The sequence below is a fragment of the Blennius ocellaris genome (assembly GCF_963422515.1).
Source record: "Blennius ocellaris genome assembly, chromosome: 1".
NCBI lineage: Eukaryota > Metazoa > Chordata > Actinopteri > Blenniiformes > Blenniidae > Blennius > Blennius ocellaris.
Genome location: NC_137650.1, coordinates 8,218,924 through 8,241,787, shown reverse-complemented (window position 1 = coordinate 8,241,787; position 22,864 = coordinate 8,218,924). Strand labels below are relative to the sequence as shown.

The 22,864-nt window shown below is 44.2% G+C and overlaps 1 protein-coding gene across 2 annotated transcripts in view; it reads left to right on the top strand.

Annotated features, from left to right (window-relative positions):
• Positions 1–471: 471 nt before the first annotated feature.
• Positions 472–22,864, top strand: part of cd276 (CD276 molecule) — an 82,688-nt gene continuing 60,295 nt past the window's right edge. For both annotated transcript variants that reach the window (XR_013936674.1, XM_080498950.1), the window contains exons 1-3: positions 472–771; positions 7,129–7,227; positions 22,503–22,862. Coding sequence is in view for 1 of the 2 variants with exons in the window: in XM_080498950.1 (XP_080355076.1) it covers positions 7,179–7,227; positions 22,503–22,862 (409 nt within the window). In the remaining variant the exon portion in view is untranslated. The remainder of the gene's footprint in view (positions 772–7,128; positions 7,228–22,502; positions 22,863–22,864) is intronic.

Below are 22,864 nucleotides of genomic sequence, written 5' to 3'. Positions count from 1 at the left end.
ATCTATCAAGGTTTGTGGAAACACCCTTTGGTTCTGTTGTTTTGCTACAATCAGTGCTTTTGTTGACATGTTAAAATAGCACTAATACATTGTTTATATACTTTGTCTTTAAGCAACCGTTGTTCTAATATATACATTTACTCAACAACAAATTGTGGTTTTTTTTATTTGTTTATTTGTTTGATTTGTTTTTGATTCCGCTATTAAAAAAATAAAAAGATCTATTTATTTTTCTGTGTTTATTGTTTGTTATTGTGTGTTTGTGATAACTTGGCATGATGATGAAGACGATGATGGAAAATGTCATTTAGATCTCGTACAAATCAAACCAGTGGTATTTAAATCTGAAGAGGGGCGATCCGGTGGAGCGGGGGGACTTCCCGGTGAGCTGGATCGGTGCTCCGCCGCACGGGATCCGGGGGCGCGCGCTGCGCTCCGCCGGTATGACATCAGCACTGGACAAAGCAGCGAAAGGAGTGGTTCCTGGCGTCTGTGAAGAAGAAAAGCCGCCCCTCAATCAATCGGAACGGACCCAAACACCGAGAGGAAAACAGCCCACGGAGTCGCCCACCGTCCACACCGCGGTTCCACTTCGCAGCTTTTAAAGTCGCGTTTTCCCCGCGAGAGGAGGAGGATGAGCCGCCGCGGGAAGTAACGGCCTCTTCACCGGGACGAGAGAGAGAGAGAGAGAAGGAGAGAGAGAGAGACCGCTGGACGGGCTGAGCCGGGGCTCGCTTCGCTTTCTTTTTAAAGTTTCTCCCTCCTGACATGGTAAGCGCTGAACAGTAGAGCCAGAGAGAGTCCGAGCAGACGGACACTTTACGGTGTGTTTGTTTGCTGGAGAGAGAGAAAGAGAAAAAAGAGGTTTATTCGTGTAAAGTTGAGTTTTTCCCCCCCAAAGAGGAGCAACAGCTGGGGAGCAGCGGAGAGGAACCCCGTGAACCCTCCGCCTTCAGACCCGCTGCTTCGGCTCTCTGACCCCAATAGACACCACCTATACTTATTTTTGCACTTTTAACGCGACACGGGAGGCAGATAAGATATACAACCTGCTTTACTTTAAAAAAAAAAAGAGAGAAAAAGATTGAGCTAATAAGCTAACAATAATGAATGAAAACGACTGCGCCCCCATGTGACTAAAGTTGGTACTGCATCTGAAAGCTGCTGTGAGTTCGAATTATATGACCATTGATGTCAACTTAAATATTTAAAATACTGAGTTGAAATAAACTCTTAATTGTTCATTTAATCTAGCTTTTTTTTTTAGCTGAATCAGTCATATCTGTTTGTTTGTCCTCTGTTGTTTCTTTAGCATCTGTTTCTTCAAAGCAATTTGAAAGATATTCACCAGAAGCAGGAAAAACTAGAACATCCTTTATTTTACAGTGAAAACCACACTGAAAAATCCTCGAAGTCAGATGAATCAAGGATACTTACAACTCCAGTGTCCTTGATTATAAAATGTAAAACATGCATGTGGTGTTACACTTTATATTCCGGTTTGTAGACTGAGCCTCCCCCCATTGAAGCTTTCTCCTTGAGATTCTTCTTTCTCAGTAACTTGCCATCTTTTTGTGTTCCTAGATGGAGTGATAACGTCAGGTCATAATGGTTTCTAAAACCCACGTACATTCAATTCTCCTCCACTACGCTCACTTTACTGTATACAGTCTATACAGTATAGATTCTTCTCATGCATGCACACCTCTGTCCATGAACTAAATTGAACCATCGGGAATCATGATGTCTCAATTGAAGCCGGACAAGAATGTGGATGTTGCCTGGCGCCATCTGCACAGAAAAGGGCATCTCCCAGTGGGGCTGTTAAAGGATTCAGCGTTAACCACGCCAACAAGTTCCCTCGAGAATGATCACCAACATCGCAGAGAGATTATCATCTCACCAGACACAATGCAAGGTGTTCTGTGATTTCCTGACTTTTACCCGGCGATGTGATCATGGCAGTAGACGGCACATGCTGTTATAAGGCCTGTCACAACGTATACTGAGCAGATACTCTTTTCGCTTCTTGTGAAGACATGTTGGCATCGCCAGCTAATTTACCCACGAGATAAGAATATACATTCCGGTGTGCCGTTGTCTTTCTATTATTGGACAGTGTGGAGTGGAGTCCGAAGTGCGAATTACATTTTATGTAATCTGATTAAAAGTCAAACTTTTATGGAGCTTCTTAGCTCTGAAGTGCTCTTAAAGTTTATGAAGCTCTTTTCCTCAATTTAATGAACTAACGTTTAATTTGACTGAGTAATGTTTGACACAACTTTGCTGAAATGAATCCAGTCGTCCCTGAGAGGGATGGGGGGAGTAAATTAAAGCCCCTGCTGCTGCTGCTGCTGTGTGGATTTGAAGGGCTCACTTTCACTTTTTTCTCTCAATGAGGCCGGCGTCCCTCAAGTCCAGAAATGTCCCCGTCACCGAGGGGTGAGTGCTTCCAAATGGTCTGAGGAGCTCGGCAGCGGTGCCGGCCATATGCCAGCGAGACGTTTGCATCCAGAAGGGCAGTCAGATTCATTACATTAACGGTTTGGAGGGAAGTGGACTGGAGCGGCAGCGTTATGGGGGGAAAAAGACAAACTATTAGAGAACTACTGCATGATGAGGTTTGTTGAAGTGGAGTGATGGTGCGATCATCATGACGAAACTGTAAATTTTAATGTTCTGTGATACATTGGGAACCATTTCTCCTTCTCTGGCCTCAGAAGGACTTTTAATTCTTTTCTCTTGCAGTCAAAAGGAAATACTGCGGTGATTATGACTCACAAGTTGATGACCAATTGCTGGAAAAAAAAAAAAAAAAAACCTCAGGATTTTCTGACCCTTAAGCCATCTGTCAGAGACGGTCTCTTAATTTTATTTTAAGTGGACTTACAATGGAAATGGAGACAGTCTGTTTTAGCTTCTTCCATTCATTGAGGCCACAGCAGATAATGTTTAATCTGGTACAAGTGTCACACCGGGCGTCCCTCCTGATTCAACCTGAGCAGTTTGTGCTTAACATTTATTCTGGATGCGCCCACATTTAGGCTCCGCTCAACGACAGCGTTTCTCGTGAATATGCATTGTTTTTGTGTTTTTGCCATACATGGAAATGACAGAAATGCTGAAAACAATGTCATTTTGATGTACGACCACTAGTGGGTGCTGCTGTTTGTTTTCGTAATGAAGCCACGCACACATGCGCGCAGAGAAAAATATGCTGTAAACAATAGCAGTGGTGGGCATTTTTATGGACAGACGACTACGTAGGATTGTTAAAGATATAAATCAAGTCCCAGGAGAATGTGGACTGGGAGTTATGACACTGTTGTTATTTTCCATCTACTTGTGCATGTGCCGAAGGACTATTTGCTGTGACTGTGGTGCGTAGGACCGGTAGCAGCGTTTCAGAAGAGTTAGTTTGCCCCCGTTTCCCGACACAGAGTCAGACACGTTCCACCTTGTGAGGTGTTTTCAAAAAGTTGCGTTCTCAGTGGCTCCCCGCACCGTTGTTGTTTAAACAGACACCCAGAGCTTGAACGGGCTTCATCTGGCTTAAAGCACAATGCTGATAAATTAACTGGGTATTGGGTTTTAAGTGATCAGATTTTTATTTTCAAACATACAACCAGTGCATCTAAATTGTCTGTTGAGGTCTTTTTACACATCTTCAGCATTTTTTTCTCCTTTTGGAGGCTTTTAAGATGCTTAGACACGGTATAGGTGTGATTTTAGTGACATTTTCTTTTATAAAATATACATTTGGTTTGTAGATTTACAGCAGGATTTTGCATTCATATAGAAACATCTTTTGTTTACATAGTTTTTTTCTAAATGATCAAGATACATTACCTTTTTATCTTGGATTGATGAGATGTGCGAGGAAAGAGTAAAAAAGGCTTTTTCATAATCTTGTGCACGATAGAAGATCAACATGTGTGAGATACTCCCTCTTCCGGTATTCTTTTGAGGTTGTGTCCGAGGACCCCTGACTTTCCCCCCACTGTCCCAAGACGTGTGTGTTAAGTTAGCGGCTGACTCTCAAATTCCCCGCGAATGTAAACTTGTGTGTGGTTTCCCATCTTTGTATTCGTCATGTCAGCTTCCAGCTCTCTGTGACTTATTGGATAAGGCAGATTTACAAGATGAATAGAACACATTGTCAATTTAAAACAAAACAAAAAACAGCAAAGACGTTTGTATGGGAATGCGTTGCAGTTTCACCATTAAGGTGATGACCTCTGAGTTTAGTCAGCTTTTTTTTTCGCATGCTGCGTCTGAACCAGGTCGTAAAAGTTGGGAGGTAAAAATGAAAGGAAGAAAAAAGTGCACACATGCTGGCAATGGGTTGGTGAAAGACTTGAGTCATCCAGTAACAAAAAAGCAAAAAAAAACCCCTCCTTTGATGGCTTCCTGGTGTCTGGACGGCCCAGACTTGAGTCAGACTGTGGTCTGCTGTGCTGGCAGAGTTCACTTTGTGCTATCCAGGGGAATAATATTGAGGAAAATCCTGCCCCGTGTTAAAGCGTTGTCCTGGTATGTGTCTCGTCTTCTTTATCCCTCATTTCGGAAAGTCCTCCGCAGAGCGGACGATCTCACGCAGCCGTCCGCTCTGAGGGCGGATTAGTATGGAGGCTGGCATATTATCGATGCATTGTGTCGTTTTTAACCTCGTCGCTGGAGCCGTGCTGTTGTGGGAACTGTGTGCTGAAGCTGCCCACATCCTCTCTGCAGAGGCCGTAAGTGAAGCCTGATGGAAAAAAAAAAAGACGTTTTGGTTAAGCCATGAGGTGGAGCTCCAATGCTGAAATGATTCACAGCAGCTGCGGTCTCCGCTGTGTTTTCAGTGATTCTCCTTATCTAAAGTGTAGAAGGACAGATTTTGCCGATGTATTAGATTTTGTGAGCACATTCAACAGAGATTCATTCCTTGTTCTTGAGGGGTTGGGTGTTTCCCAGCATCCAGCCTCCTCCTTGAAGTGACGCCGTGCCGACTGAAGTTGTGAAACTGCCCTGTAGTTACCGTAAACGCTACGTCGCCGCCACGTTTTCTGTGAAAAATGGTGGAAAGGTGGAAAAGGTCCGGACCTAATTCTTGTCCGTTTTGAGGAGGCGGACAGGAGGATTACTCAAGACTTAAAAAAAAAAAATAAAAAAAAAAAAAATGAAGGAAACACATTGCCGATCCTTTTCCTTTACGTGCTTAGAAATTGCATAAATATTTCAGTGAACACATGACTGCTGGTAGATCATTGCTCACTCAGAGAAAACTCATCCTCTATTTATATCTTTGCTTTCATCATGCCTATAATTTCTCTACTTCTAGCACTTGTACATTCCTCACTTCTTATATACACAAACACCTATATTTACCATGTAACGTGAGAGAGCATCAAGCGTGTCGTGGAATTAATATCCCAGATATTCTTACGCTGACTTTTATTGTGAGTAGTTGGGAGGCATAACGTACTAATAATAATGCTTTTCAAGCGGCACTGTCATTGAGCGAGACAAGAAAATGGTTGTATTTATAGATTAAAGATTGTAGTATTTACTTAACCCTGTTGAAAAAGTCACATTATTACTCTGAAGGGGTTCTTGTTTATTTTACACGATTTAATTAAACACAGTGACAGTTTTAATAATATACCACCACTTTTTTTTAAGTGGAAATCTATAATTCAGTATTCTAAATCTTGCTAACTGTATTTATTACTGCATTCTGACTAGAAGAGTTCAGCACGAACTAGGCATCAAAGCTATTTTAGCCGAAAATGAAACTGATTTGCAGCTTTAGTTTACAGAAAGATGCCCGTTTTCTTTGAAATGGTCCCCAGAGAGGCAATTTAAGCAGTAATTCTGTTATCTTTTTTCCTAAAATGTCATGCAGTTCCTTTTTTCTACATTAATTTAAAGGGAACGTTAGAAAAAAGTAGTTTTGACAGATGCTTATGTCTTGTAGTTAACAATTCCAACATCACAAAACATGTCACTCATAATACAGGGATCCACACGAAATCCAAAACGTTAATTGAAAAACACACTTCTTCACAAATTGTCGTGGCTTGGGAACAAAACAACAGCAAATGTTTTTGTTATCAAATACATCTCACAAGTATCAACATTTCGCCAACAGGGAATAATTCTTTTATCAGTCTGGAACAGCAAAGTTGAATTTTAAAGCTGATTCCTTTTAAAATTGTCGACATGTTGTTAATATTATCCATCAATGATCATGTGACTGTTTTTTTTCCCCCCAGAAATATAAAGTCAATGTTTTTTTCTTTGTAAAATGACCGAATTTAACATTGTCGGCAGTTTTGGGTTCACATTCTAAACAGGGACACACTGATTGTATAGAAACGATTTGGTGTGTTTACTGAGGACTTGATGAGACGTTTCTGTTTCGGACTCCTGATGATAAAGTCTTTATACTGTGATGTAAAAATGTCAGTCGTCTTGCCTCCAGACTGATGCTTTCCAGGCAAACGCTGTTGCTTTACCTCATAATTTACATTCAATGGTCGTAGAAAAAGTAACTGCATATAAGTGGGGGGGGGTAAAAAAAAAAAAAAGGACCATTTCCAGCATCATCCCAAAACACAAATAGAAGTTTTTGTCTCGGCAAATACAGATAATACAAATGGTGACCTCTCCCAATCGAGCCGAGATAAATATCTCATACATATTTCATGGACGGGAGAGTGGAGAGGTAGATAGTTTTGTCCGTCTCGATTCACTCCTGAAGCAGTTTTTTCCCCTATGGAAAGCAGAGAGAATGACTTGGCTGTTTCCTGTCAACTCTGGAAGTCCCCATTTGTCATCGCAGCTCCAACCCCCCCCCCCCCCCCCCCCCCCCCCTCAAAGGGGGAAAAGAACAGAGGAAAGAGTGAAGTAATCACCTTCAGACGTACTTTCAGATAAGTTCAGAAGCCACCCAAAAAAGATAATTTGAGCCTTTAAAATGGCTTTTACTTTGTGAAATATGTGCTTGCCTGCTGGTCTCCAATTGCACCAACACAGGAGATCAAGCAAGCTGAGACAAAAGCGGAGGTAGAGCATTGTTGCTGTAATCCTCCGCCACAACCCCTCACAGATGTGTGTGTTTTTTCTCCTTTTCCTCCTCCACAGAGCCGTGTCTGAAAAAGCGGACCCGCCGTTTGAATCCACCACCGACGACCATGCCGTCCCTCCCGACGTCCCTCCTGATTCTGGCCGTCCAAGCAATGGGTGGGTGTCGTCCCCCGCCTGCCCGTGTCCCGACCATTAGGTCCGAGTCACTGCGGTGGGAAATGCCACTGCCTGTTAAACAATACACCCTGCAGGGCCTATTAGTCCTCTCTTTGCCGGCACAAAACAGCGGTTCAGATGAGGCTACTCCCTCAAACGTTAGGAAAGCTAAAAAAAACACAAAAAAACATCCATCCAGACAAACCGAGAGAAATACATTCATACTGAAGCTCCTGGCTGAGCACATCCAGGAACATTTCTCACAGTAATCCCTCCCAGCACAGTTTTCACAGGGTTACAACTCTATGAAACAGCCGGACGTTTTTTTTTTTTTTTTTTTCCGATTTCTTTTTTAATTCGGCTTGTAAAACAGAATAGCGTTGACCTTTGGCAGACAGGTGAGGAGCAGTGAGAGCTCGGGGCGAGGGTGAGGCCTCTCGGTGGGAAAAAAAATGCAAGAAGTGCAGTTTTTTTTCTTTTTCTTTCCTGCCACAACTCGGGAGAGTGTGGTGAGGAAGTCATCCTCTCATATTTCTAACATGGGGAAGCGGGTGCTGTTGCTACGGAGAATTCATGACTCGCGCATTCCAAAGTTTTAGTAGAAGTGGTGCTCGAAGAAAAAAAACAACAAACCTTGTCGTCGTAAAGAAAAGAAACGGATCGCACGGGCCGGCCCCGTAGCGTCTCATGACGCACTAAATAAAAGGAGGGAGGTGAGCGCGTCGGATGAGGGGAGCACCAGGTGCATATATTTTAACACCGGCCCTTTTTTACCCAGTCGGCGTACGTTTGACGCGGCATGTAAATGAAAGTCTCATAGTGGGAGACGTTCCTTTTCTATTAATGCTCCGCCTGAAGAACAAGCCCTTTCGCTCCAGCGGCTTGACGTTAATACACGACCTCAGCTTACGTTTGGCAATGCACACAAAGTTGAGGCTGAACTTTCATGGTCCACAACACCGTGATTTCTCGCCTTCTCGGCTCACTGGTTGAGCCGACACAACCTGCTGTTGGCCATCAGTGGCACATTTCAATCTTGACTCAGTGGACCTAAGTGTCTTCAGTGGTTCATTAGGGACCTATTCTCTCCCAGCACAAATGGGCCCGCGGCCTGCTCATTACTGGCTGTGTGGCGTCCACTGCCTGACTCGCTCCCTCACCAGGAGGGGAGATGGAGGGGAGGAAGGATGAGGAGGAGGAGGAGGAGGAGGTGTCAGAGGACTGATGGAGCTCTTTAACTCACGGGTAATGGGCTATCGTAGCTCGCCCAGTGATTCACGTTCTCTCTACTAACTGGAGCACTAAGTGAATTAGTTCGATGCTATAGTCCAACCACGTAACCCTGGATGATACAAAATAGCCCCAGCATGCATTGTGGCACTTATTTAATTTGGTGTCACGGTAGTAACTATGGCAGCAGCTTCAAAGAGACTTTCAGGTGCATTTCAGGACAACGCTTTATTCTTTTATTTATTCTTGTTAATTATTTTATATTGAGTGTTGTGTCTTCCTAATTGATAGATAGCATTATGACTGTAGTGTTTCTGTTTTTCAATTAGCATGGGGTGGGTGACAGCCGCTATCGGAGAAACTAATTAAAGGTCAGAGTGATTGCGTCTGATTTGTATAAACAGCCACGCTATGAATCCTGTCTGCCAGACAAATACAAAACATCCACATTTGTGTATTTATGTAAACAGCTGTGTGTGTATTTGTGTGTGCCGGTTTGAGAATGTCTACGCTGATTAAAATGTGGCGGTATAAACGTTTCATATCACAACTATCATGACCAGCATATTCACAGTTTTGCGATCACTGAAAGCACTGAAATCATTTAACAAAGTTTTATTATATTGAATGACACCGGTAGGTTTCCGTTTGCGAGTTTGAGCTGACATTAATGATTGTCCTATTTGGCATTGGTGCGACCAGAAAAGATGTTCTCTGCCAGCTTCATCCAGGTTAGGTTTGTGGGGGTTTCAGTCGGTCTTCGCCAACATTGAGAAAAGGATCCGTCTCTGATAGTCCATCAAAAGACACACAATCGCCTGCAGAGACACTCATACACTCATTGGAGTCCAGGATTTCCTGGATGAGCCGAGTTACCTGAAAATAATCCACACTGCTACTGGAATAACATGGAAACAAAGCACACAAAGGCCGCGGTGAATCAAACCCAGGTCTTCTTGCTATGACGTGACAGTGTTAACCACTGCTCCAATTCTAACCCCTAATATGGCTTAAAATGACTCATCTATTGTGTGCTATACTTCCCTTTGTACTCTTTTATGATTTTAAGACTTACATGTTCCATAGCAGGAAAAAAAAAACTATGTATTGGTTGTCTTAAAGGGTTTATATTATACAGGCTTTCAACACTTTCACATGGTGCAGAAACATTGTATGTAAAGTCATTCCAGGTATGGGGACACATATTACCGTTGGAAAACCATTAGAAAGAGAATTTTGCATTATATGACCCCTTTAATGTAATCAGCAGTCCATCCATCTTCATCAAATAGGTTATGCAGTGCTGTAATATGTCCTACCTGACAATTGATGGCAAAGGTGACCAGTCCATAGGAAACTGGAGTACATGCAATAAACCCACACAGAATCCTCCTGTGGGGGCGAGAGTGCTAACCAATACACCTCCTCGAGGTCCCGTATTATACAGTGACTAAAAACATGGAATTTTCAAGATGAAACTACACACGTTAAACATAAATGATCTATGTGGACAGCGTCCGATTCATTCGAGGTTCTGGAATTTTAAACCTGGTATAGGAGGATGCTGATGTGAAACTTTTAACTTTCACCATAATTAAGTATGATGGATAACGAACTCGGTTAAGATTCCACGCTAGCCTGTATTTATTGGGATGATTTCCTCACGTGGTAATCTCACGTGGTTCTGTTAACAGTGGAAATGAACACTAATAGTAAGTGTTAATGTTAAATCCCCTGTGCTGGTAGTATTAAGGTCTCTTCCAACTTGAAGTGTTCACATCAGCAGACGTGATTTCACACTCGGCCCTCTGCCAACACAGGTCCTTTGTTGAGGACTGTGTTTGTGGAAGAATAAAAGAGGAGCACGCAAGGAGGACACACGCTGTCGTCCCGGTGCAGTCATATTGTCTGGGCCGCTCCCAGCTGTATCCTGACTCACCAGTCAGACGATGGATCATTCTCAGCCAAACGTCCCCCTGATGTTTGTCAAGGAGCATATACAGCTGCTGTCACTGCGTCGACGAAGAGTCCTGTCTGTCAGAGCCTATTGTCTTTAAGTACGGCATTCAGAGAAGGAGGAGGGAGGGATAGTTTCCAACAATGTTTTTTTTTTTTTTGTTGGTTTGACCTCTGACCTCACTGGCTACTACTTAAAATAGGAATCCCCATTATTACCCATTGTGGGCAGAAGCGCCAGCTCAATGTGCAAAACGTCACGGTGTGTACAGTAATGACTGAGCTCCGACGGTTTGCTGCGTACAGTAGCGTTGCCGGCTGCGTCAGCCAGCGGCACAGCTAACAGGAGGCCGTCTAGCTAATTGCTTGTTGTTGTCGTACTCTGTGTTTCAGTCGGCACAGCAGCCGGGGCTGCCAGAGCCCCGCCGCAGCAGCTCTTAGCACCCGAAACAATGGAGGAAATTGAAATGCAGAAATTGAAACCTGACCCGATTGCGCTCTCAGTGATTGGGAGCTGTAAGGTAATTCAAATTAACCAGCGTAATTGGATAGATTGCATCTAGTGTAGTAGTCGGCCGGCGCACATTATGGCGGGGCCCCGGAGCGTGAAAATAGCCCGCTCACGCCTGCATCTCTGGTGTACTTTTTAAAGGTCTGCTAACTACGAATGCCCTCTTCCTGTCCTCCTTTTCTCTTCACAGCAATTGATTCTGCAGAGAGGGGACACTTTAGCCTGTGCCGAAATTCAATTTAGGGTTATTACCCCGTATCAGTGATGTTCTTGCTAATTTGATTGCGTTCAGTAAAGTATCCTTTTAAAAACAATGGAGGACAGGCTCAACAAAGATTGGTTTCGCCGCAGTGCATACATAATAACCGGTCTCCGTTGGCTCGCGTCCGTCCCGTCGTTTCCACCGCTCGTCTTTTCTCACAGTGCACTCATTGAAACAGAGTGCATTACCCAACAAGCACCTCATGATTATTTCAACAAGTCCTAAAAATGCTGCCTTGTGGGATCGTTAAAAAATTGATATGGGTAATATGCCGAGATTGCAGTTCTGGAGGGGAAGAGAGAGAGGCCCGGGGCCATATGTGGCTCTGTCGTGTGTCTAGTGGGCTGTGATGAATGGCTTGAACGGATGCTGATCTGTGCTTGGAAAGCAGCGGCGTCGCCGTTCCCAGCAGCCGAGGCCGAGGACGCTCGTACCTGCCAGGTGTTGTTGCCTCATCAGACATGCCGGCAGAGACGCGGCCATGTTATTACGACATCATGCCGCTGGCAGCGAGCTGACCCACGTTTACCCCCGCGTCACTGCCGCTGCACGATCCTATAAATCAGAGAAGGAAGGAGCCCAGCATTTGATAAGGCAGCAGATGTCAGGCACGTTCTCCATCAATCGGGCGACCAATCTTTCCCACCAAGTCGCATCATCAAGTTTGGACTCCTGTGGGCAGACGGAACATTGTGTTGTTTTCCAGCTGGAAAGAAGTGAATTGCATCCCTCCAGCAAACAGATGTTACAATGAACTTTTCCGCAGTTCAGTCAGTTATTATATTATGAGATTCAAAAATGGATAAAAAGATAATACGGTAATTGTGGCATGTTCACAAAGTTGAGCTGAACACTAAGTACGTTGTACCCCCCCCCTCCCCCCCCCTCCCCCGGGGTAGATGTGATAAGCCTCCGCTACAGTAAACACATTATGTAGCGAGCTAACAGTTGTTCTGTTCATGATTTTGGATTTTTCACCCACTTGTCCTCCCAGATTACTTCATTTTATGACTCATTTTCAGTTTTCCTGCACACGCAGCATGTTGACGTTCCTCCTGAGTCAGCTGACTGTGAGGTTTGCTCCACTTTTCTTCCACTTCGAGGTGGCCTCTGAGATCAGCTTCAGATGACTGTTGACTCTCGTGGATTTCACTGCGCTTTCTGTCTGCACGACGACGTAAATTCAGACTTTGCTGCTACTTAGTGAAGTACTTCGCTCTGTCCCAGCGTCGTCACATTTCCACCCCGTTGGCAAGATGTTATTTTTATTCGAGATTGTGAATTTTATCTGGAAGTGTTCCGGGTCTTGCTGATCTTGTCTTGTCTTGCTCCACTTGCTTTAACTGTCATTTCTGAATAGCATTGCCGACGGAATCTTGCAAGTTGGAAGTGCTTTGATATCTTTTAATAGCTTTCCTCTGCTTTGTTGCTTCATTTTCAGATTATCAGCCTGTTGCTCAGCAGAGGCCTTGATCCTTTGCTGTTGCTACAAGTTTGATGGTGTCACAATATGTGATCTTTTGAGTTCTTATCAAGAACTAACAGCCTACAATAAGTCGAATTACTTGAGTACATGTTTAGTTTTGAAAAAAATACAATTTGATCACTGTTTACTATTGAAAGATGCATGAGAAGTTTTGTCCGGCTTGAATTAAAATGATCAGTAGTGTCTCAGATGCAAACATGCAACTTGATCAAAAACATCTCCAGGTTTACACGTTGTTTAGCTACGTACTAATTTATACTGACGCTCACACCGAAATACAACAAAAGGGAGATTATACACTCCCATATTATAGTTGTAGTGTGTTGACTTTGTTAAGTAAAGTCCACAGTGACCTCCTGGATGTTGAGCTCAGGACAGCTGATTGTGGAACAGACAGTTGCCACCTTGGCACCACCGCCAAACGGGAAGGAGCTGCAGCTGCTTCGGAGTAAATTACCTCACAGTCCAAATGAGGGATGTGCATTCAGCGCGGAGGACAGTGTCATTTCCACGTGGCAGGACACATGGCTCAATTCTCCATAAAGAATTGAGCCAAAAAACTCTCAGATTGTGTGTTGATGTGATCAAAGTGCAGATGTTTCAACCCCAGTGAGTTTTTGATGAGGGTGAAATGGTGACACACACACACACACACAGTATTTTTTTTCTTATGACTTGAGAAATCTAATTGTGCTTGTCATTCATCCAGTCACTCTCACACAGCCACTGGTGTCGACTGCCATGTAGAGTGCTCACCTGCAGAGTGGGCTCAAGGCTCAAGGCTCAAGGCTCAAGGCTCGAGGACGCTTGGACATATGGACCAGGAGGGGCACTGAACCACTAAACCTATGATTACTAATTGCTAATTAGTTACTCATTAGTTACTTATAATGAACCATTCGGCAGCGGTGGTCCAGGAGGTCAACGAACCTAGGATCTGAGGGTCATAGGTTCGAATCCCGGTGCTGGCAGGTTACCACTGTGCATCCTTGAGTTTAACCCAACCCTCACTGCTCCGGGTGTGTAGTGTTCAAGCTAATTATGAATAGGAGGGGTTAAAATCAGAAACATTTTCCCCAAGGGTGATCAATAAATTATACTTCACTAGAAGACAACCTGTTCTACCAACTATGCTGCAGACATTCAATTATGAGAGTACAAACAAAAACATGCAGCACTAATTATGATAGTAAATTAGGTGAAAATGCTAATCCCAGTGACTAATGGAATAATGATGTTCAATTTGTATTCAATTGTGGCCTTCAATGTGAAATTTGTTGAAAGGCTTTTCTATTTGTGCCATTTGAACATATAGAGCATCTTTAAACTCGACACCTGTGATATGACACTAAAAACATTCCATCGCTAATTAGAATTAAGCCACACTCATGTCATATCTGACCCCAGGACCCCGATGCTACCCCAGGCTGCTCTCTTCAACTTCCCCGACCCTGAATCCTCTGCTCATCAAAAGCTGTCAGCCCCTCAGGCCTGTAAGCCAGAGGCTCGCCTTTATCTGTCCACTGTTCTTTAGCTGGCACCGCTATCTGACTGCCGCAGTCCATTAACAGGTTATTGACGGGATATGAGATGGTGTACATTTAGAAAGGAAGCAAGACAAAGGAAGACGAGATAGGCAGCAAGAAGAAGATGGGGGGGGGGGGGGGGGGAGAAAAAGAAACAGCAGCAATAGAAAATCCCATTGTGATTTATGAGATTGCTGTGAATAAGCAAGTCGGGGTTCTGGTTTCTCCTATCTTCCATCACCTGAATCTCTTCCCGAGAGAGAGAGAGAGAGAGAGAGAGAGAGAGAATCACACTTCATGATGGGCTCCTGGAGCAAAACTGGAAGAGATTATGTTCAGAGCTTAATGTTGAAAGTGACCCCTTTACACCGCAGAAGGCTCACTCAATCCCATCCGTATTGTGCCTCTTCACCGAGGGGCCGTCTGAAGAGCACAGCTCAAGACACAGAGGGACATTTTCAGATTGCTAATTTCAACAAAGCTCACTCTGCACATGCTCCTGTCGCCCCCTTAATGTTTCCCAGATGTTGTTTTTCTTTTTCTAATGGGAGCATTGTGGACATCACCATGTGCTCCTGACAGCACGAAATCAAAAGTGAGCTTTCCCTTTAGACTAATCCAGGGATTGGCTATATCATAAGAATAATCGGTATGAAAGGGATTGCAGATCCTTTGAGCAAAATCCTTTTGATGTTCAGGTGGTGCAAAATGTCCAGAATGAAAATGTGTGGGGCTGCAGCTCCACTAATCAGCAGAAGGGGGCAGCGTTGTAAAAAGCATCCTCCTCCCCTGCTTGTCGACTTGGCCAACTTAAACCCACTGTCATTGCAGTCTGTTAGTATTGCACCTGTTTACTTTGCTGTGTCAATATTGCCTCTGCAATTTGCCCTCCAGTGCCGGTGCTTGATTTTCCTTATGTATGAAATCACATTAACATTTCTTCCTATGTCGCGTGTTTCAATAGAGCTTCACCGTATAAACCTGTGTACTCACTATACTAAACAAATGACTTTGCTGATTGTGTAAACAGCTTCGTTCACTGACGATCAAATTAAACTGTCGCCATTACGGCCTTTCATGAGGCAAGACTCCGAGGTGCTCTTCATTGTGTGGCGGCACGGCATTGATCCCATCCAACTGGGAGAAACGTATTGCTTATTGAACTGGAAAAATTATTGAAATGCATGGGAAAGTGTGTGTGTGTGTGTGTGCGTGTGCACGTGTGTATACTTTGATGGAGCATATAGCCTGAATCTGGAGTCTTTGAAATGAGAAAATAATCAGATGGCAGAAATAATGCAACAGTGACCTACGTGAACAATGAAGTGTGTTTGCCTCTGATGTGTGTGCTTGTGGTTTTTTTTCTTTTTTTGTGTGTGTTTGTCAAGGACAGTGCAAGGGCCCCGGGACCCGCGGCACGGTGTGTGTTTGGGTATGTGGCTGTTGTCGGTCGTAATGATGGGAACCTCGCTGCTCCTGAGCGGCTTTGTAACAGCGACTCCATTGTAGTGTCAGGCTACCTCGTGTCCAATTCCTCAGACAGTGTGATGCTATGGAGCTGTCAGCAGTCATACAGGTGTGGAATATCAATGTGTTCTCTGGCCTTTGGGTGTCTCTTTCTGCATGGAATTTTGTGTGTCTATGTGTGTGTGTGTGTGTGTGTGTGTGTGTGTGTGTATGTGCATAGTTGGAGTTTGCATTTCAGTGATACTGATACCAGTGACAGTTGTCATCAATACTAATGCCAACTAATGCATATACATTTACCTGCCCCATTCTGCCAACTGTGCTGGGTGAGAGTGAGCCGTGTGCTCTTGGCTTGTTACTGCAACTGCACAATGGTGTTTGTGCAGAATCATTCCTCCTTCGCCGCCGAATCGATACGCAACAGCAGGAATGAAATAACCATCATTTGAAAATCTCGTAGTATCACGACAATACACACAGAACCGATCATTTTTGGCATTCTGGGCAGCTCAGTTTTTGGAATATCTTTGCCAGGAGGAGATAAGATGATGGGATTTTGCAACGATCAACAGTTTGATTCAGCTGAGTATCAGTGGCGCATGCTGCTGGTCTGGCGAGTGTCTGTGGGTAGAAATTAGGGCTGATCAAAAGAGGGATTTCAACTTTGGAGATAAGAGTGAAGCATTGCAATTTCAAACTTCGCTCTAGTTTTCACTATAAATTTGTTTAATTTGAGTATCAAACCCTTGGGCCTTTGTAGACTTGAAAAGTGGCTGCAGGAAAATAGATTTTATGTCAGTTAGGGTGTCTCCACACTTGTGAGAGGTTCTTTTGGTGTGGACTAAAGAAGAAGAAAGAAAAAAACCCCACCACGTTTGTCTGAGTCCTCGCTTGCTCACTGTTTATGTTGCCATTTTTAACAGCAAAGTGAAACGTATCAAATATTGCACAGCTTTTATGTTTGTGTGACAAAACTTCCTGAACGACAGAATCGCTTTGTGCTGAGCTAAATACACTCTTGGGGATTGTTGCGATGGTGTTTTTCTTCAGCAGCCGAGGATTCGCAAATTATGTGAGACACGCGTAATTAAAACACCACGAAGAGACAGTGGTGGTGACGCCTGCCACGTTCCGTGTTTGCCCCATTTAGACGCCTGTGGTTTGTGCTGCGCTCAAAGTTTAGTCAAATACACCAAAGTTTGTTTAGAAGCCGATCAAGACCTGCCGCTCAAGGACTGGTGGCGTGTTCTTGTTCAGTGTTTGCTTCAGTTCAGATATGAGTATTCAGTCTTGTTTACATTAACAACACCACCAAAACAATTGGACCAGAAGTTGTTTACTTGAATCTAATTGCTTGAACGCACCTTCAATGGATTCCAGTGGAGAACAAGTCGAGGAGGAAAAGGAACAGAAGAACTCAAGTTCTCATCCTCTCCTCTGTCCATCTGCTTCCTCAGTATTCTCCAAAAAGGCACTTTGTTTGTTTGTTTGTTTGTTTCACAAAAACAATATCAGGCCTTCTCCTAGCAAGCTGATTCAAGTGCCTGTGGAGATCAGCTAGTTTTTGTTTGCAGTCTGTAGGATTATTGCATGTCAGAGAAACAATATATATGAGAAATGTGTTTTTAAACCTGCAGTTTCTGACTTGGCTTTACTTCTTGGTAGCCGTCTCTGTGCATGTGTACAAAGGGTCTTTATTTATTTAGCTGTATGTGTATTTAACTTCCATACTACTCTTTTGTTTGCTTCTTTAAAATACTTAGTGAGATGGTCCCTTTGTCGTTAAGTGAAGATTTCTTTCTCCAGATTCTAAGGACAGTTGTAGTTACTTCTTTCCACATTGTTTGTCTTTTATTTAGCATAAACACATCTACATCAACATAATTGATTTTTCTGATTTTAACAAATGGTCCTGCCTTGAGGCTAATGTACACATCAACCCTAGATCTATGAAAATATTCAAACCCCCGAAGGAATGAATAATGTAGCATTACTATATAACAGTTATAAGTAAAAACACGGACAGACGAGTAGGAAATCGTGGTATAAATGCAGTGATTTTCCATTCAGAGTGTTTTTACTACCAGCATGAAGCTACTTGGATAAGTGGTGAAACATCTTATAGCCATATAATCAAGTCCACTTGAAAGTAGAAATGATTCAATAAATTGCTTTGAGATTTCACTACCAATTTTCTTCATGCTACTTTTTATTGGAAGTCTTTGTATTCCACATTATAAAACACTAAGAGCGGTTTTATAAAGAGAATAATAAAAGCCACACACCACCACATTAAACTTAGTTTCTCTGCTGGACATGATATATAAATACAATTATATTTCAATCAATAAAACATGGAGACTATTATTTAGTGCATGGGTTAATGGTTATTAACTGGTTCCACTATGTCTCCATAGTGTCCCAGTAAACCACGTCACTATACAAGTGTCCCAGAAACAAGTAGACTCAAATGGGATGTTGTCTTAATTCATATCACTAATTGCATCTTGTTAAAATATCTGCATGGGGGATTGTAACTATTAAATTTGCATCCTGAGGAGGCACTATTATCTCTAAGTTTTGAAATACAGCTTGCCCTGGGTAGAATCATAGTTCTTTCGTCAATGCTGCCCTCCTGGTGGCGTACTGGGTTAAGTCCCGGCAATTTGAATCCTGGTTTCGAGGCATTGAGTATAGAAATTAACCATGCAAGCTCCTATAATTTGCTGAAGTGACTTTTTTTTTTTTTTTAATGAGCAGCTGATTGAACACAGAATGTGGTTCACATCCAACTGTGACAAAGAAATCTGCTAAAACCAAAAATAGAACAACCTATGCAATTTTTAATCGTGGGAATGAAGTCATACTTTCGGACAGAGCTTGAAGAAGACGGAGCCAAACCTCATTCTCATTCATGCACAAGAAAGAACAAAAACTGCGAAGCAGGTGGAGTCAGACAATAAACCAACAAAGACTGGATTGATCCATCCATCTTCTACAGCAGGTCTGTATTTTCTTGGAAAGGGTGTCAGATATTGTCAACACGATACCACTCTCAGCTTACATTTTCCTATTTGCTTTTACATCTCTCTGTTCCGTAATGCTTCCAAGCTGTTGATGGTGGTGCTTCTGGTGGTGAATATGCTAATGTCGCCAGTCTTTTCAAATGCACGGCCGTTGTTAAAAACCCAAATTGTAGATTGCACACACTCGGCAAAAGACAGTGATTGTGAAACCCACAATGAAGTTTACTGAGGATGTCCACATAGACGTCAGTCCCATGAGCTCCGGCTCGTCTCCACACCTACAGTTTACAGTCAGCGCTTAATAATTTCAGTCCCGTTATGTGACGTGCACAGAAACTGTACCTGTGAATGGACTGTCTGCTGGCGCGCGTCTTGCGTTTTCTCTTGACAGACGTGAGATTCTTGTTTACCAACAACTTTGCAAATTGCCCCGCAAGCGCCCCCCGTACTGCGGCTCAGATCAACCCATTTGCTGTTCCTTCACATCCCACACTCCCTCTCCCAGCCTCACAGTCACCCTTCAGGGCTCACCTCGTGTGCCGAGCGAGCGCGCGGTTCACCGCGTGAAGAAACGCCGAGCAGGAGCAAATCCCGCTCGCACCCATGCCTCGCGTATCTGAGGCAAGCAGGTTGGAGGGAGGTGTTGATAGTGACAAGGTGGTGGGTAGTCATGAAAGTAGAGTGGAGAGCAGTGTGAAGATCACTTGCAGCATTTCCTAGCCAGCCCTGTGCCTCGCTGCTAAGCGGGGCCCGTTGCCAGCACTCGCAAAGGCTGTAATGAGTTTATTTCATGTCGGCTGTGAAAGTGCCCGTCTCTGTCTCGCAGGCACTCAAACAGAGCTGAGGCCCATAAACACAAAGTGCAGCGTGTAAATCCCCACAGCCTGACGTCTCCCAGCCTGCCCTCTATGGCTCCTGAGCATCTCTTTATCGAGAGTGAGAAGGGAGAGGTGAGATCCTCACTTGCCCTCCCGAGAAGACAAACTGGGTCTTGCTACAAGGTGTGCAGCAGCCCCCTTTACCAAAGACCATTCGTGTTTTAATCTTTAACCTGGTCTACTTACACTTGTCTCTTTGGGAACAGAAACAACATGTTTTTTTTTTTTTTTTTTCCATGTCGAGCAACGATCAAACGGAACGTCGACTGTACCGAGCGTTGCTGTTTGTTGTGAACAGCCGCACATCAAAAACAGCCAAGTGCACAGTGATTTGCTTTGGCTCGTAGGGTTTCACCTCTGACGAACAGAACATCAGATGCGCGCGCTTTCCGTGACGTCAGGCCGCCCGGCGTGCCCTCCTCTCCTGTCCAATCTCCTTCCGTTGATGCAATGCAAAACGCTGCCCCTTGCGCTCTCTTTCCAAGTGCAGGTCGGCGTGTCTACATAAGGTCCCCGTGCAGGACTGCATCCTCCCCGGGCCTCAGAGTGAGCGATAGGTCACTGGTTACTGAAGCACTGAGTGGAAGAGGAGGAGTGAGGCAGAGGAACAGAATGAGAAAAAGGGGAGTTTCTCTCTCTCTCTCTCTCTCTCTCTCTCTCTCTAGCTATCTCTCTCTCTCTCTCTCCTCTCTGACATGGCTTTGGTCCGGGTTGAGGGATTAGTGTGTGAGGCTCCACCACAGCCTCTTCCCTGGCTTGTTTCCAGATATTATCTTTAAGTGTGTGCCCGACGCCGGACTCTCCCTATCCGTCTGTCCCCCCCCCCCTGTGTTTGAACCCAGTGGTGTGAGTCATCCCAGGTTTCTTGAGGGGTGATTTAATTACTCTCTTTCCTCCACCTTCAGCATGCACATCCTGGAGAGTGCCGTCACTGACCCTCCACTCCTGCAACAAAAAAGAAAAAAGAAAATACACACAACCAAAAAGCAAAAACTACACCGGCAGCCTATTCATCGCCACAAGAGGTTTTGCCACCTACAAAGACAGCCCCCTAACAAAAACAAACAAACAAAAAAAAAACCCACTCCACAATCTGCTCAGATCTGCTCCTATTGATGACGGCACCTCCTGCCATGTTTTACTGTGACAACTTTTCTGTATTGAATAGTGCTGCAGACTGAATGTGGCCACAATAAGGGGAGGTAGAAAGCCCCCCGCAGCGACAGAGGAGCTTTTGTAATCACAGTTGAGGGGGGAAAAAAAAAAAAAAAAGGCCTTCTGCTGGTTTCACTGAAGGTGTAAGAGAATTGTTTTGTGAGTGGCACTTGGTTTGTTGTGGACACTTTGATTTGTCCCAGGTCAAAAGGGCGAAGCAACATTTTCAGACAGAGCAGTGCCAATCTTTTAACCTGTGATGCAGGCTGCTGAATGAGAGGGCAAACCTTTTTTTTTTTTTACCTTGCATGCAAATCTGTTCAATAAAAAAAAAGAAGCTATCATTCACTTTATATATTTAGATTAAAAAAATCTCTTGGTTTCGGTCTAAGCTAGGAGGTCCACTTTGAAAATAATCATGCAATTTCTTTGCACTTGCTGGATTAAACAGTAGGTGGCACTGTTCCTGCAGATGAAAACAATCTGTGGTTCTGCCGGTGGAGGGGAGGGAGTGCAATGTGGAGAGGCCACCTTGCTTTGATTGGCTGAATGTGATAGAAAGTACTCCGACTTAGTAATCCCCATCTATATGTGAACCCTCTGAGATGAAGTAGTTGCTTGTTGTTAATACGGGAAGCAATAATTGCACCTCTGCAGCAGTCAAAACTTCCTCTGAGCAAAGTGATTGAAACACTGGCGTTGGCCTTGTGATGGACCGAGCTCAGAGATGGGGTGAGGAGGCTAAAACCTCTCTGTGATTATAACAATTAGAGAGGCTGGACATAAAGTGAGGCATATTGCTCCCGGGGCCGACTGGCTTTTTCCTCCCCTGTGATGCTGATGAGACTCTCTGAGTTGTATAACAGCAGACAGGGATCAATGGAGAATGCTGACTCTTGAGAATACTATGGATGTGCTCTAGACTGCCTGAGATGGCTACTAATCCAGAATGATTATGCAGCGTGCTCTTTGCTATCGGCCTCGTCTAGACAAACAATACGCACAGACGTGTACAAACACACAAGGGAAAAAAAAAAATGTTTGCTTTGAGGAAGAAACACAGCCACTTTTCATTCTCACAAAAACCCACAAGTGTTTTGCTGCAGTTATCTCCCATCACCAGCAGCGGCAGCTTTTCATCCTTCTTCTTTTTTTTTTTTTTTTTCTAGATTTAACTAACGATCAAACTAAAGCTGTACAGATGTTGTTGCTCCCGTCGCTGAGTTTCAGCACGCTGAGCCATCGCCAGGAGGCAAAGCCTATAGGAGCGCAAACAAAGTCCTAATGCTTACTTCCAGACCCCCCCCCCCCTTTTCTCCACTCTTGCCTTCATCCTATCTCAGCCACTCTGTGCTACAGTACCCCACAAACAAAGATGTTTCTGAAACAGGCACAGCATATATTTCAAAGTGCTGCATTGATGTTTTTTTTTTTTAAACATTCAAATTTGAGTAGGTGTCAGTCTGTCACATTGGCACACAACAACCTGAATTAATGCTGTGATTCTGTATGTTTACTAAACCCGGGCCAAATAGTATTCACTAATACTATTTATTGTCATTTCAAAAGGAGCTAACTGTGAAAGAGATGATGTCTGGCACTGGGCCAACTCCTGTGCTCAAATGTTTTCTGGAAGGAGTGTATCTATACGTGTTTGAGATTTGCATGTGGTTGGAAGCTTGCCCAACAGTTTACATGCAGCTACAAACACAGTCACTCCCTCCGCTTCAAAGGAAATGTATCTTCATCCCCATCACTTGTCGGATCCTCTCTTTCAGCTGCGGTATCTGCGATGGAGTTGCAAGTCCCCGACCAGCCAGTGGTGGCGCAGCACGGCAGCGACGTCATGCTCAACTGCTCCTTCAGCCACGCCAGCCCCTTCAACCTGTCTGATCTGAGCGTCTTTTGGCAGCTGACAGACACCAAACGAAGCGTGCACGGGTACTGGGGGGAACACGACCAGCTGGCCGACCAGGCAGAGCGCTTCGCCAACCGCACCAGCCTGTTCCCCGCCCAGCTGGGCACCGGCAACGCTTCGCTCCTGCTAAGCAGGGTGGTGGTGGCCGACGAAGGCAGCTATACCTGCTTCGTCAGGGTTCAGGACTACGGCAGCGCCGCTCTGCTGCTGCAGGTGGCCGGT